This window comes from Podarcis pityusensis (assembly GCF_964106645.2).
Source record: "Podarcis pityusensis genome assembly, chromosome: 3".
Classification (NCBI taxonomy): Eukaryota; Metazoa; Chordata; class Lepidosauria; order Squamata; family Lacertidae; genus Podarcis; species Podarcis pityusensis.
In genome coordinates, this window is record NC_138026.1 from 74383348 (window position 1) to 74400043 (window position 16696).

The 16696-nt window shown below is 41.0% G+C and overlaps 1 protein-coding gene across 4 annotated transcripts in view; it reads left to right on the forward strand.

The window, feature by feature from the left end:
- FAM120B (family with sequence similarity 120 member B) overlaps nucleotides 1-16696 on the forward strand; it is a 37337-nt gene that overhangs the window by 1268 nt on the left and 19373 nt on the right. For all 4 annotated transcript variants that reach the window (XM_080998633.1, XM_080998630.1, XM_080998631.1 and 1 more), the window contains exons 2-6: nucleotides 1985-3041; nucleotides 3309-3486; nucleotides 5495-5590; nucleotides 10668-10840; nucleotides 12720-12812. In XM_080998633.1, coding sequence (XP_080854759.1) covers nucleotides 2022-3041; nucleotides 3309-3486; nucleotides 5495-5590; nucleotides 10668-10840; nucleotides 12720-12812 — 1560 coding nt within the window. In that variant the 5' untranslated portion in view covers nucleotides 1985-2021. The remainder of the gene's footprint in view (nucleotides 1-1984; nucleotides 3042-3308; nucleotides 3487-5494; nucleotides 5591-10667; nucleotides 10841-12719; nucleotides 12813-16696) is intronic.

Genomic DNA, 16696 nt, shown 5'->3' on the forward strand with positions numbered 1-16696 from the left:
GTGAGGAGGACACTCACACCTTCACCGTTTCAGGTCACCGGGAGTTATATGATAGTAGTTTCTGTAGGTATTTGAGACATTTTAGTGATGATGAGCTGAAACATTGGACACAGCTCTGTGAAGAGTTTAAATATGCCCGTATTTAATTTCCAATCTCTTTTATGCACAAGGTTTGAGGCGTCAGTTAAGCTTGTTATAGCAAATCTTAGAATTGTCAGGGAGTGTTCATTTAACTGAGAAAGAAGCTACAGCGGCTGTTAGATAAATCTGTGCACCCGAGGAAGGGCATTCAGTAGCATCTCTGAAAAAGTAATTTCATGTTAGTTTTAGATTGTGTTGGGCTGCAATCCTATACCTTCTTGCCTGGGAGAAAGTCCCATTGAACTCAGTGGGACTTAATTCTGAGTAGACATTGCACTGTTTTAGTAATATATTCTGGTGTTACAATGAAAAGGAACTTGTAAATTGCACATGAAGGGCTGGGATTTTTGAACTATGAAGTTAGAAAGTAAACCCACTGTCAGCTTTTAAAATGGAAAATTAGCAATCCACAATCACTTTATTTTAGTAGCATGTACTGAATATAACACTTCGTAGGTGCTTTGTAATTGAAAGTGTGAGAAATCAGTCGTGCGAAAGATAGACACCAGCCTAATTAAAACTTGCAGTGTATTTCTTCACTGTTTGTGTTAGAAATAAGGGAAATTTCTTTTCAGTAATGTAAAAAAGGAAGCTAAAGTCTTGCATTATTAACTGTGTAATCCTGCACATACTACTCAGAGGCAGTGCTTTTTTTCTGGGGGTACGCAGGGGTACCCATACCCCTAAACATTTGTGAATCTAAGTTTGGCCTCATTGAGGGGCAGTATTTCAATATGAGTAGGAAAATGAGAGTACCCCTAAACATTTTTTTAGAAAAAAAGCACATCTCAGAGGTAAGTCTCATTGAGCTCAATTAGGCTTATTACTTAGTGTGGGTAGGATTGCAGATAAAAGTTCATTTTTTAAGGGAGGTTCTTTTTATATCATGGCTAGTTCAAATTTCACTTTTCTGATTTCCCATATGCATTTTGGAAACAGTTTTTTCCTCCTGAATGATAGGAGACTGTACCTCTGGTATTTATACAATTACAGTACTTATATCATCTCATTGTGAGCCCATGAATTTAATCATGTAATTTAATTTATTTAAGCATCTATCTGACTATTTAAAAGGCGCAGTGTGTAGGAAGTGTCACTGAAAATCAGTTTTTTGTGAGTGGAAGCACTGCTTGCTTAATGCCATCATGGGGTGCAACCCAAAAAGACCATGGGCAGCTACCCCCCCGCCAAATCAAGTAAATCAAAAGAATGTAACTAACAAAGGTTCTGTCATCCTATCATAAAGCCTGCCCCCCAACATAAATCCTGGCTGCACCCACGAAAAAGGCTGTGTGTGCACCAGATTTAGCTTACATGTCAAACGTTAAAAGGTGGGGTGGGAAGCTAGGTCTTATAGCTGAAGGATGGTTTTCTACCTTCAGCTGGTGGCAAGGGTACAATGGGGAGAAAGAAACCGAGACAGAGATACGATAAAGACATGGGCCAAGATCCAGAGAGCTACTTTTGGCATGCAAATCCTCCATGCCAAATCACCAAATTGCTTTCAAAAGTCTGACCAGTTTCAAAAGCTTCCACTTTCAAAAGTTAAGGATGCCATTTGGGAAACACAAGTCTTAACCTTCTTTGAATATGTGGAAAAAGTTGGATGGTTCTTTGGACCCCAACTGTTATTGATGAAAGTTTGTTTCAGTCCCTTCTCTCAGGAATCTAGATGTGTTGCATCCACTGCGTGCCATGGAAGAGCAACCCTTTTGCCGATGGATCTCTTTTACAGTTCTGTGGATTTGTGTGGCGTTTCTTGCACCCCTCTTACGGTAGCCTTCCTTATTGAAATTGTCCCCAGAATGATTTGTCTTACTGTTTATGTGTTTCGTTTCTTTAGGTTCTTGAAGAAACTGAATTTTACGTATTGCTGCAATATGGGCGTTAAGGGCTTGCATTCATTTGTAACCAATGACTGTCCGGGTGCATGTACAGCGGTAAACCTGAAAGTAGTGGCAGAAGAGCACCGCAGCAAGTATCCTGGGTCTACTCCTGTCCTTGTGGTAGATGCCATGTGTTGTATTCGAAAGTGGTACACAGCAAATTCGTGGGTTTGTGGTGGCCAGTGGCGTGAATATCTTTCTGTATTGGATCGTTTCATAAACACCTTTAAAGCAGCTGGTATCAAACTTGTGTTTTACTTTGATGGTTTGGTGGAGCCGAAAAAGCGAAGTGAATGGGTTAGGCGGAGATTGGATAATGGCAAAGAAATAGCCAAGATCTTTCGGTTCATCAAGACCTATAAGCAGCAGCCCGGGAAAGAAATGTTCTTTATTCCATCTGGGTTGGCTACTTTTGCACGCTCCGCCTTGAGGACCCTTGGTCAAGAGACAATATGTTCACTGCGAGAGGCAGACTATGAAGTGGCGTCTTATGCACTGCATAACAACTGCATGGGGATTCTTGCAGAGGACACAGACTATCTGATTTTTGACACTGCTCCCTATTTTTCTGTCAAAGAGCTCCACTTGGACAGGCTAGATACAGTGATGTTCTCAAGGCAGAATCTCTGCAGCAGGTTGGGCCTCCATCCAACAGCTCTCCCCCTTCTTGCCTGCATCCTTGGCACATACATAGTACCAGAAAAGGTTATGAGACGTTTTCGCAATCAATGCGTTGCTTCATACTGTGCAAAAAGCCAGGGCTCTAATCAAAGGAGTAGCATGATTCTAGCCGTGGCAAACTATATTTCATCTATTTCGCGTTCATATGGTAGTTTGATAGCTTTAGCAGAAACGTTGCCTTTGGAATCAGACAAATCCCTACTTTGCAGTGGGATAGAGTCTTATCTCCTGCCTGGGCAGCAGTCTCCATGGCTTCCTTGTGACTTCTCACATTGCTCAGTGGCATCAATCGAACAAGAAGTGCCCCTGTGTTTAGATCAGGAGATCCTGCAGGTAATTAAGCTCTTGAAGTTTCTTTTTGTATAGTTATGAGTGCCCTGTTGTACCTTGGACTTATGCACACGTGTGTGATACATGCATATTGTATTATTATCATTTGCTTTATTACCTCAAGACACTTGTTTTTTGGAGAGGAGCTCATTTGCCCTTCTCTTGTGCTAAATCTTTTGTGGCATCCTACTGCTGTAAAACAGAAAAGAATCACAAATACCAAGTGACAGCAGTGAAAGCAAATAATATATCTGGGTCTCTTGTGAACAGATAGCCAAAGAAAAATTTGTGAGAGCTGAAAATCGTGCATACGCTTTCATGTGCAGTGGAGAGGATGAATGCAGCAACACTTTGGAAGATGAAGATGATACAGAGCTTCCTGGACAGGCACTTATCTTTCTCCCTGCCCGTCAGCATATCTATTCTCTTCTGCTGGAGTCTGCAAAAGGTAAACGCTGTGCTGGAATTTCAGTGCAATGTAACTGGTCCTACTGGATAGGGCTGAAAGGAGTTCTGGTCCAAAACATATGAAGGGCACCAGATTGTGAGCTGGGTCACATTTTTATTCACAGGCTTCTCAAAATATTTTGTTGAAATGTGAAATCTCTACATCCATTTTTGAGAGGCTCACATCTGTATGAAATTTAGGCCTTGATGCTGTAGGCATTCTACATGCAATTAGTAAGGAGAAGGCCATTAGAAATAATAAGAATAAGAACAGGGTGTACTTACATCTTGGTGCATTTTTGAACCTTTTAAGGTGATTAGTTCCCCCCACTAGTGTGGTAATAAAACAGTCATGAAAGCTGTTAATGATCAGAAAGCAGAGCAAAACGGTTATGTTTAGACTAGCTTTGTAGGTTTTTTAAAAAAACACAGAAAGTTTGTGTTGTTTGGAAAAAAATGCGATGTTTTCTTCAGGGGTTGAAATAACTATTGTGAGTTAGGTTGGAGGATTGATCCCAAAGTGTTACCTCCTTTAAAAAAAAAATAAAAACCAGTTATTCAGGCTGAACTGTAAGGTCATTGGCCAGTCAACACAGAAATAGAATTTAGAATATTCAAACCATTTATTTTTACTTAAAGCTTGCAATATATACATATATATATATATATATATATATATCAGCTTAAACAATTCCATATGTAAAACAATGTAAACATTTGAAAATACAGTGGTACCTTGGGTTACATACGCTTCAGGTTACAGACTCCGCTAACCCAGAAATAGTACCTTGGGTTAAGAACTTTTCTTCATGAAGAGAACAGAAATTGTGCTACGGCAGCAGCAGGAGGCCCCATTAGCTAATGTGGTGCTTCAGGTTAAGAACAGTTTCAGGTTAAGAACAGACCTCCGGAACGAATTAAGTACTTAACCCGAGGTACCACTGTAATTCCAAATATAAAAACAGGGAAGGATAGTTCCAGTACAGATACAGACTCTACAGTATATTGTTGCATCTGCCTGACCACTGTGGTTGGCCTGATCCTGCTAGGCTAGACAGTTGTTCTGTATCTCAGGGTGAGGAACCTTTCCTTGCCAGAGAGCCAGGTCTTTATCTCCTCCACCCCTGCCAAGCCAAAGTTGGCAGGTGAGCAGGGCCACCCACCTGTCATTCACTTGACATAACGATGCCGGGTGTGGGACAGGTGGTTGTGGCTTCCTGAAAACGGGCTTGCGGGCCAAATAGAGAGCCCTGGAGGGCCACGTTTGGTCTGTGGGCCAGAGGTTCTCCACCCTTGCTGTATTAGAAGGACTTCCTTCAAAGAATTGTCTGCTGCAGAAATATGAGAGTCTTGAAGACTTCATTTGTTTGCGGACAAATTGACAAAATATGCAAAATATGGGAGCAAGCAGGGAAAGCAGAACTGGGGCAATTTAACGATATGCTAACCTAAAGGCTTCAAAGCTACTATGAAACTTGGTTCAAACATCCACATCCAAAACATGGTTGTAAACTAGCATGGGATTGCAACTTCTATTTAACACTGTCACGATAGCTTACATGGCTTGCCGAGGTAGGTAAGTCAGTGCCTACTGCTGTCTGTCTTGTCGTATCACATCTATGCGACGTATATAATTAGGGTATTAAATACAGTGGTTCCTTGGATATGGGATTGCAGCCTTTATCTATACAGTGGTACCTTGGGTTACATACGCTTCAGGTTACATATGCTTCAGGTTACAGACTCTGCTAACTCAGAAATAGTACCTCGGGTTAAGAACTTTGCTTCAGGATGAGAACAGAAATCGCATGGCGGCAGCGGGAGGCCCCATTAGCTAAAGTGGTACTTTCAGGTTAAGAACAGTTTCAGGTTAAGAACGGACCTCCGGAATGAATTAAGTACTTAACCCAAGGTACCACTGTATTTTTGTGTCTTTAAAGAGTAAATGCTTCCAATTGGAAAATGTCAGTTCTCTTATTGGTTCATTGATCCAGTTCTCTTTTCCTTAGATGTCAATGGGACCTACCCTGTAGTAAAGGAGTGGTTTGTGTACGCTGGGAATTCTCTGAAGCAACCGGACTTGGTACAACCCAAGGAACTCCCAGGTAAAATGAAATTTCATTTTGTATTGAAAATTGATAACTAAATACACAATACCGTATTTTTCACCCCATAGGGCGCACCGGCCCATAGGGCGCACCTAGTTTTTTGGGGGGGAAATCAAGGGGGGAAATTTTATCCCCCCCCCCCGCAGCCATCCCCAAGCTAGAAGAGGGAGACGGAGCACTCCATCTCCCTCTTCTGCCTTCAGGGACAGCCTCCCTAGCCTCCATGGGGCAGCGGCTTGCCCTGTTGTCCCCCAAGCTTGTGGGGCTGGCGGTGGGGAGAAGCTTGCTTCTCCCCACCGCCAGCCTCCAAACCAGGTCGGGGAATAGCGTGATGGCGGCGCTTCGCCTCCCCGCTGTCCCCTGAGCTTGTGGGGCTGCCCGATATCTGCCCAAACCCCGGGGTGCACTCCGGAGCCTGCCCCGTGCTTCGGGCTGCAGGCTGCCGCCCACAAGCCTTGCGAGCCCGGCGGGATCTCCTGCCGGGCTCGCAAGGCTTGCTGATAGCTTCCTGAAGCCTGGAGAGCGAGAGGGGTCAGTGCGCACCGACCCCTCTCGCTCTCCAGGCTTCAGTGAAAGCCTGCATTCGCCCCATAGGAGGCACACACATTTCCCCTTCATTTTTGGAGGGGAAAAAGTGTGTCCTATACGGCGAAAAATACGGTACTTTGCTTTCAAATAAAGTGGTACCCCGGGTTACATACGCTTCAGGTTACAGATGCTTCAGGTTACAGACTCCGCTAACCCAGAAATAGTACCTTGGGTTAAGAACTTTGCTTCAGGATGAGAACATAAATCGTGCAGCGGCAGCAGGAGGCCCCATTAGCTAAAGTGGTGCTTCAGGTTAAGAACACTTTCAGGTTAAGAACGGACCTCCGGAACGAATTAAGTACTTAACCCAAGGTACCACTGTATATGCAGTGTGGATTTAAATGATATTTAAGATGATTTTGTTTCAGAGAGCCAGACAGCTTTGATAAAGCCACCCTACGTAAATGCATTTATTTCAGAAACATGTAGCTTGCCAGAATGGTTTGATAGGCCCTCAGGGAGGCTTTCGACATCTAAAAACAACAAACATCAACCATGAGAATTCAGCGGGTTAAAATACAGAAAAACAGCACTGCAATAAAATTTTTAAAAATGGCAGCCAACACAGTTTCCAGAGAAAATGTGAAAAAAGGCACAGACAGAATCCACTGTGAGTAAAACTTTGTTTAATACCACCCCAGGTCATTGGGAAAGGACTGTAATGTAGAGCAGATGCTTTGTCTGTAGAAAGTTCAATCCCTGACATCTCCAGGCTGGGAAAGGCCCTGGAAAACCAGTACCAGCCAGCATTGAGAATACTGAGCTAGATGGATCAGTGGTTAGTTTTGCTGTTGGATGCTGCAGGTTGTTTAAGTTGCCTTCTTAAATTTATAGTATTGGAATGTGGTTTTGGAGTATGTTATTGTTTTGCTTGGCTATTATGAAACTGTTTTTGTAGTGTTTGGTTCAAATGCATCCCTCTTCCTTTCCTGCATCCCATTTTGAGCATGATTTTTGTGTGTGGAAAAGCAGCATACAAATAAAACGAATGGATGATGGATTTGGTATAAGGCAGCCTCCTATGTTACGTTAAGGAATATAGAAAAAGACAGCATAGGCACATTCTTAACAAGAGTGAGTGAGCTTCATACTTCATTCATTGATTGCATTCCTGCAAAGAGGTGGGAAGGGAAATATGAGGAGCGATTACCTTGTGCAGATGAGAAAGAAGCAAAATAACCACTAGGCAAATAATCTACTCAGGATGTGAATGCACCCCAGTGCCAGATTCTGCTCTAGCTGAATAATGTGGCTGAGACAGAAGAACTGTGCCTGTTTCTGCACTGCACTAGTATGTTGTTGGGTTAGTTACATGTTAGATTGGTACAAATGCTGAAGAACCTGTGTGTCACCTGATCTGCAGGTGTGTACTGTTAGCTGTGCAGTCATCAAGTATCTCTACTGAATTTTGAGTGGGGTCAGGCATGGTGAAAGTGTAGAGTGGTTCCATCTCATTTTTCTCGCTTGCCAGCAGTACAGACGTAGAGTTGGGAGACAGAATTTTGCATCTCATAAGATGGAGGAGTTTCCTTCTTGGGCAGAGGCAGTGACATCAATCAATCACTCTCTAAACTCGCTTGTAAAAAGAATTATTTGGGCTGAGTTTAAGTATGAGAAATTTCAACCAAAAATGTCCTGGAAGCAAGGCTTTGTAATAGCACCATATTTGCTAGCAATTCAGTAATGAAAAGCTGTTTTATTTCAGTGCAGACTAGTAAGGAAGGAGAGAACTCACAAAGTTTATTTTCAGTGGTCTGTTCCAAAACAAATGTTTTTCTAAAAAAAATCAGCTGCCCATATTTGTATGCCTTAAATTCTCTCATGTCAGTTTTATCTGCAGCATCAATCTGTAGCTCACCAAATAAGGAGGTTGGCAGTGTGTCACTTTCAAATCTAAAAATGCTTTGGTAGGAGGTTATTGACTGAAATGCAAAGTCAGGCTAGTAAAAACAAATGTCACATTCTGTTTACTTGTTTAAAGAGTATTTTTGGAACATATATAAATGTGCACCTATGTATTTCATCTACATTTCTTTTTTAAGGAAAATAAAGATAGGTATGAAATCTTGCATGATTGAAATGAGTAATTCAGTACTGTCACAGTTTTTACTCTGTTTACCTTTTCACATCTTTTATAAATGTGTGAATTTTCTCCAAAAAGATTCAAGTATGTTTTCATTTGGATCTGTGTAGATGTTGGTAACTTATACTTGAAGGTTAAAACCTAGTCAAGAACGATTGAAGAATAGTATTTTTGAGAGATGCAGGAGTGCTTAGACTACCTTCAAACGGATTAGTTGTGTTGACAGGGTGGTGGTCTATAGGCTGTCCCCCACCCCACCTCTTTCCCATTGCCTGCGCATGAGAATAAAACACATGTTTTGGAGCACCGTCTCCCTTCATGCTGTTGCCATGTTGGGAAAGCCACTACATCATGTGTGTGCTCTGAGATATCTGGCAATTCACTCTCCTTGGTAAAGAACCGTTTGTAGATCTTCACAATAGAGGACCGGAAGTCCACTCATCTAGAGGTTCAAACCATGGTAGTCATGCTTCAGGCACAGTGGGCTGAAGGGGAAGAGCTGTGTTTGACTCCCATAAGAATTCTGCTCTCTGCACACTTATAAAGAGAAATGGATTGCAAGTTTAGAGAACATCACTGTTGCAGAACTGTAAATGATGTATTAGGGCTTTACTGGGAACAGGCATATATACATCAACTTTTATTTATATTTAGGGAAATCCTTTGTATGTTTTATTGGAAGTAAGTTCTTACCATATTCACTAGGAAGTAAGCTCCACCGAGCTTATTAAGAGTTTGGAGTAAACATGCTTAGGATTGTATTATAAAACATTAAATGATTGCCAGCTTTACTCATTTCAATGGAAGTTTATCGCACTGAGTCTTTATGGCGCTCTTTTCAGTTTTTCCCTGGTCTGAGTAATATCCAGATAAGCTATGCAGAATACACCCATTGAACTCATTGAACTTTCATTATTTTTCTCATACAAGTCTAAGGGGGGGTTGTCTAAAATAAGGTCAACAGCTTACAGGATTTCCTAAATAAAGCTCAACAATCTTGGGGGTTTTATTAAAAAAGCTCATCAATTTTTGGGGTATCCTGGAAATATGGCAGTATATATAAATATATATATAAAGTAGGACATTGAACTAGCAGACCACTCAATTTGTGGGCAATTGAAACTCTTCTAGAAAATTGCATTCAGTGGTATTGCTCAAGCACCAATTTTCTCCAAATTTGAGAAGCCATTCTTCAGAAATTTAACACTGAGAATATATGAAAGAAAACCAACATGAGGGTGATGGACAAAATATTTATTTTCTGTTTTGTCTCCCTGGGCAAAAGCACCATTTGGTTAGTGAGTTTTGTTGGCCAAATAAACAAACATTTATTTCACGCCCTGTTTGACACCTCAACACTATAGTCATTTATAGCGGCCAAGTGGTTCACCCAAAGGAATGCAACTCCTGTTTGTAAGGAAAGGCAGATGTGTTACCATCTTAACTCATCTTAAAACTGACATCTTTGTCTATCTGAAAGGCCGGGCAAATAGTTTTATGGCAGGAATTTATCTAAACACAGCTTTCTAAACATTGTATTTGTATTTCAAACTTTATATAACTCACTTTGAAAGTTGAGGAACAGTAATGCAATAGCAATCAAGTTTTTGGTCACTGGCAATAAGATATAAGACAAGTGGCGTAAAAAGGAGTCTAGAAGTAATGCACACATCTTTATATGTTCATGGATGCATTATGACTTCGCATGCTTTCATTCTTGCCAGGGAATAAAATAATAAACCCTCTTGTCCTTCACTGTTAACATGATGCACAAATGAGTTTTCATTTCAAGAGACAGGCCTTCCAGGTTGCAGCATGGTTTGAATAACAGCAGCACACCAAACACAGAGGTGACATGCTGGGAGGGGAGACATTTAACTGGGTCCTTTTGGGAGTGCTTGCGTACTGTTTGGTGCTTGGGTTGTAGGAGCCTAACATTTTCAAGAAAAGGGAAGTGAAAGGATCATATCATCGTTGCTAAACATGCATCTTTGTTAAACTTGCAGCTGAGTGAAGTTTTTCATGTGTGCAAACAAATCCATTGTATAAATAGCACAGATTTTTCAGCCCTGTAATCCTCTACAACTGTAAGATGCAATTTCCCCCTCTATGAAATCTTACAGAGATCCAGGGCAGCTGTCGGGGTCAGAGTGGCAATATCTTTTATGTGTCGTAAATCTTGATTCTAGGTATAAGTCATTAATATTTGAATTATAGCTGAGGGGAGCATTGTTTTTGTTTGTTATTTATGGTGCGTATTTTTATATTGTAAACCACGCTATGATCTTTGGATAAAGGAATTTAACTAATTATAATAATAATCTCGAAAAGGTGAGTAATTCCTGTTAAAACTTAGTTACAGCTTTCTTCTACAGTGTTTGAAATAGTGGCCTTCTCTTCTAGGTGGCACTCCTAGTTTGAGATCCCTGTGGCTCAGCAGTGGACCCGAGACTGAAAAGCTACGCCACTGGACATTTCTGGCATGCTTTCAACTGCAAGAAATAGCAGAGGAGATCCAGGCTCTGGAAGCTTCTGTTGCTGTTGTCTGCTGCTTGTTACTCTACCTCTTCCTACAAGTAAAGAAAAACCTACTTTTGTGACTTTCCTTAATTCTGCCTGCAGCAGATCTATACGGATTAGTAAAGGGGTAGCCAACACAGTATCCTCGTGATGTGTGGACCACAATACGCAACATTGCTAACCACTGGCCATTCATGTAGGGGCTGATGCAAATTGTAGTCCACAACACTGCAAGGCTTTGGCTATCCATGGATTAGGACAAGTATGTTACAAGATTGATTTGTGGGGGGAGGAGAGAGAGAGACTGTTCCCAGGCCTTTGCAGGATTGATTTAACTGATGACGATGAAGTTCTTCTCTAGGAAGTCATTCTAATGGTCAAACTGCCATGGAAATAGATTGAGCTTTCATAACAAAAAAAGAGCAAATCTATGTCTTTCTGGAAGATAGTGATGACAATCCAGAAAGCTACTTAAGGTTAAACTTCCCTGGGTTTCCAGAGCAGCTTGACATGCAGTGTGAACAGAGGCTGCTATTTGAAAATTGCTGAAGTACAGTAAACCCACATCTTACACACATTTAACCTACACAATTTCAACCAGATGTGGTTGAATGCAGGTTGGGGAGGGGAAAGCTCAGAGGTGGGATGAAGCTTGAAACCCCAAGTGGACGTGGTGCGAAAAGAGCTTTTAAGCTCTCGGCCATTCTTCCTGGGAAAGTCCAGCACAGCACTACTTAATTCCTAGGAAAAGTGATGCGAGGAGCTCTCCGATTGGAGGCACACTTTGTTATCTGGAAATCCTTTTCCTTAATCACTGATGGCTCTGTGTGTGTAATAACTCAATGGGAAAGGAATGTACCCTTTACATGCTCAGAGGCACTGATTCTTCCCATCTTTCAGGGTGGGTCCTTACGTACAAGGCCTGACTCGCCTTTAGAAGTCGTTTTTATAGTAATAATTCAAAACTAACTTTAAAATAGACACAGATATCCATCAAAGCAGTTTCCCAACGGTATAAATCCCTGTAGCCTGCAGCGAAGAGGCAACTAAAGGAAATTGCTGTCACATGAGCTTTTGTTCCTTCCTTTGTCCCTCTCATTCAGATCCGATTGCTTAAATTTCATCGGCTTTCTATCCATGTTTCTATTAATTTAATCAAAACATTAAGGAAGTTATTAAGAAAAAGGTAAACCCCTTTCCCCTCAAGCTTCAGTGCGGCATTGCATGAAATAACTGTACTGATTAACAGAGCAAAGAAGCAGTCCTTTGTATAGTAGTTGTACAGTTGTTCAAAAGTAGTATTTGATGGATTGCACCTAAAATGCTTGAAGCAAATTATTATAGCATAAGCATGCCATCTGTCTGTGAATTCCCAGAAACCACAAAAAAAGCTTCAAGTCAAACTCAGAAACCCCCTTAAAGCCTGTAAGAGGTGATTTAGCTGTGATTCCTGCTTTGCAGGGGGTTGGACTAGATGACCCTATGGACCCTTTCCAACTCTACAGTTCAATGCTTCTATGATTCCATGCTTTATAATTGGCAAAGACGCAGCAAGTGGTTTGTTAATTGCACCCAAGGAAGTTTTCCCAACTTAAGTGCAAATCCTGTCTTTTCTCAAATGCAGGAATAGGAGAAAAGGCGCAGCATTACGGAAGGCCAGTGGGAAGTGTGAATGTCTCTGTGGTTCATTATAAAATCATCAAAGAAGATGGGAGAGAGGGAACCTTTAAACTGACCCTTGAGCGCAGGGTGGTGAAGTTGGTGGAAGTAGGGCAGAGGAGCTGAAGTTGCGAAAGCAAATTGCAAATGGTGTTTCAAAGAACTACAGCTGAATAAGGCCATGGTGCAAGACTGGCATTCCTGTAGCAAGGAATTTAGGTAATGGGGGAAGGTATGAACTTTTTACATAGCTCTGAGCTAAGCTTTTCCCCCTAGGTTGACAGCCTCTCCTTGGAAGACTTGAACGCATTTCTAGCTCAAACTCTGTGCCTCGAGGGGAAGTCAGCTGCTCAGCTTGCAAACTTGCAGGTACAGACATGACTCATTTACTAATGCAATACCAGTGGTAACCCCTAGATGAGCAGAACATCGCTTTCTCTTTGACCTTTACTCTCCCTCAATGGTATTGAGGAGATTAGATTTAAGGGGTAGGGTGCCATTCAGTTATCTTAGTTTATTTGCACTCTTTCGTTACATAGACAAGGATTCAAGCCCAAGCCCCTATTCCAAAGATTCTATGTGACCTGCCACATTTAAACCTTCAGTTTTTCTCTTTACTGCCACCCCAAAATAATTGCCTTTCATCTGCTCAGCTATGATCTCATTCAAGCGCTTTCCCCCCCATCAGCTTGACGCTGCCTCCTTCTGCTTGCAGTCAAATTAGAGATGCCATGGAATATTCAGATCCCTTCATTTTCCTGGCTTGCCTAGCTCCTCATAAGCCTCTTAACGATGGTATAGTGATCTAAATGATGCTGATTATCTAGACCATATCACTGGAACATGGGATTGAGACTGCTTTGGTCACCTTGGCTGATAACCTAAAATGGGAATTGGATGGGAGGGAGTGCATCCCTCTTAGTTCTCCTGGACCTCTTGGTGGCTTTTGATGCCATCCACCATGGTAAATTTCTGGATCTCCTAGCTGGATTGGGCTTTGGGGCCTGTAATAAAATGGTTCTGTTATGGGACTGCAGTCCTTGGCATGCAGTTTCTCTCAGGGTTCTGCCTTGCTTCCAGTGTTATTTAATACCTATACAAAACCACTTGGGAGTTTTGGATTAACTTGTCATCAATACGCTGATGATATTCCACTTTAATAATAATAATAATAATAAATTTTATTTATATCCCGCCCTCCCCAGCTGAAGCCGGGCTCAGGGCGGCTAACAACAATAAAACAGTACAAAGCTCCTTGCCATCTATGGCCAAAGAAGTAGCTGGTATCCTTGAGCCCTGCGTAGATCTCTTAGTGAGCTGGAAGACAATGAACAAGCTGAGATTTAATCCAGACAAGCTGGGCATACCGTTGGTCAGTAGAAAGTCTGACTTTGGAATTGGGATTCAACTTGTTCTGGGAACGATTGCACTCACCCTGAAAGATCAGCTTCCTAGCTCAGGGGTGCTTCTTTATCCTGTGCTATCCCTGGATTCCTGGGTTGTATTTGCACCGTTACATTCATCCCTTAGACATACCACATTTAGACTACTTTAGTGTGTTCTATACAGGGCTGCCCTTGGAGATCATCCAGAAGCTTCAGATGGTTAGGCTGCACAGTATCAGGAACATAGTACTCTGATACTGAAAGTTCAGCACTGGTTAGTGGTTACTGATTGTTTTTCAGGCTCCATTCGCCTCAGAGCGAGAGTCTTTCCCTACTCTGCAATTTGAAATGGCACAACTTTTTAATTTCATTTCATTTAGTTTTTAATAGTGTAACTACTTGTAATGTTTTAAAGGCAGCATTATTGTTGGTTCCATGTTCTTAGACTATTTTTATTGTTTTTGACCTGTTTCACACTGCCCTGGTGGTTTACAGAAAGCGGGTATAAAAATATTAAGAATAAATAATGAAATTACATTGAAGCCTTTGCCTTTAGTGTTCAAAGGAGGAAAAGAAGGACAATCCTGTAGAGAGAGTACAAGCTTGGATTTGAACACTCAGTTCTTAATTTAGCCACGAAGCCTGTATCTCCATAAAAAGAAAAGTTATCCATGTTGACCCGTAAGAAAGATTCCAGGAGCTTGCATGCTATTTTGTGATGTTTTGATTAGCCCAATAAAAGTTATAGATAATATGGATTTTGGAATGTATCTCTATAGTTCTCAGTGAATTGACATAGTTTTAAGGAGAGTCACAAGCTCTTCCCTCGCCCTCCTTAGTTTAGGAATAGCAATTCTGCTTCCAACTACAGAGTGTTACACATTGCTCTCTGTTCCACTAATCAGGTGGAAAGCCCCCTGCCACTCCCCTCTCTGTAAATAATGACAGGACCTTCCTTTTTCCAATAAGCAGCTTGGTGTATAAAGGAAGCAGCAAGAGACTTCTAGTCAAGTGACCATAGACTACTCCTGAATCAGCATTGCGATACTTAATATATTGGTTGTATAAACTTAAATGGAAAATCAGCTTCCTGTTAAAAAAGACGAAACAACTTATTTGCAAGGAATGTGCATAGCATATGATGTTGCTTGACATTCAAGCAGTCTGTGCCATAGTTATTTAAAATTTTACCCAGGGCACGTGGCTTTGTTTTACGGTAAACAAGCTGTGGTTTTTATCCCTGCCTCTCTAGCAGCTGCAGGCATATGCTGCATACAGGGGAAGGAAGCTTTAAACATGGGTGGGGTTCTTTACCGAACAGCCTCAACTTGTGGAATTTAAGGTTGCTTTGAAGAGACACACAGGGCTATTTTAAATACTCCCTCTCTTGATAAAAAGGTAAATGAGGTCGTGTGTCTGTGCCATTTCCCATTGTTGGCTGGCGTATTTACACTGGAATTCCATGCATGCTCTGCCTGCCTTCTGTGTCTTGTTGGTACCTGCCTTGTTCCCCCCAGCTAAAGAAACAGAATTTTGGTTTTTTTTGGCATTTACGTCTTCTGCATTCATCAAAGTATTTTTATGCCCTGCAGAATTTGCATTACATCTGCATAATGTAGGAGAGAAAGCAAACACTATAATTAAACCAGCGTAGCTGCTAGCTAAAGGAAAATATTTCTCTTTGTGGAAAAATATCACACACGAGCACAGGGTTTTCTGTTTCAGAATCTTGAAGGGCCTGGCTTCATGGCCTTATATCATAAAAGACATAAAGCAAATGGACCATGAACATGAAATGTTGACATATTTTATAGATGTGTTTATGAGCACTTTTAAATAGATTTGTGGACGGATGTGAAGCAACGTTTATCTGAATGACTTTCCCTAGCTGAATGAGTGTTTGATGTCTTGTCTCACTTAGAGCAGAATATTATGTGAACAATCTCACTTTGGTGCTTACTATTTTGTTTGTTTCTGTGTGTGCACGCACATGTTTCTGTGGGCACTTCTGGGCCAAAAAAATACCAATTTTAGGATATTCTTGTATGTTTGTCTCAGTGTTCTGATGGCCCCCAAAGATGTCCATGTGCAAGACTTATCATATCCCTGCTGGAAATACGATTTTAAAATTTTGTTTTCAGTGCAAGGAACTACACAAGATATTGTCTATTTTTATTGCATAATGTATTTTATGGATAATTATTCAAATTTAATAAATAATAATAGAAGAGAAATGAATATTTATGTAGCAAGTAGCTCAATAAATTCTATATGAAATTACTAACTTGTATTAAAATAAGAGATAAAAGTATTCACAATCTTTTTTTATTTATGATAAATTTATTTGTTCTCCCTTCTCTCTTTTCAAGTTTTTATTACAATTAAAAAGAAAATTCAGAATGTATTGCAGATCATAGGATTTATTTTAGCTCTACTCTGCTTTTGTCTTGCTAGTAAGCTAGAAAAAGAAAGAAAGAGAATAGCCAGGTCTATATGTACCAGAACTCAGTTAATCTTTTGTTCTGTCTTAGGTTGCAATCAATAGGACTTACTTCTGATAGTAGGGGAGCATTTTTTGGTGAGAAATTTGTGGTATAGTGTTGGGGTATGGTTCTTCTTGAAGATGTTTCTCCTGTAGTTCAGAATCGACATGTTGTCACACCCAAAACAGCTGTGGGCTGGTGATGGTGGGCTATTTCAAAATGGTCACCATCTCACTTGGAAAATTGGCAATATCTTCCTCATGTGCTACTGGATTGTACAGAATCATTCATGACTCAGCCTTAATGCCGTGCTTTGTAACTTTACAATGGGTTTTGATGGATATAATCTGTTGTCAGTGCTCCCCCCTCCCGAAAAATAGGCGCC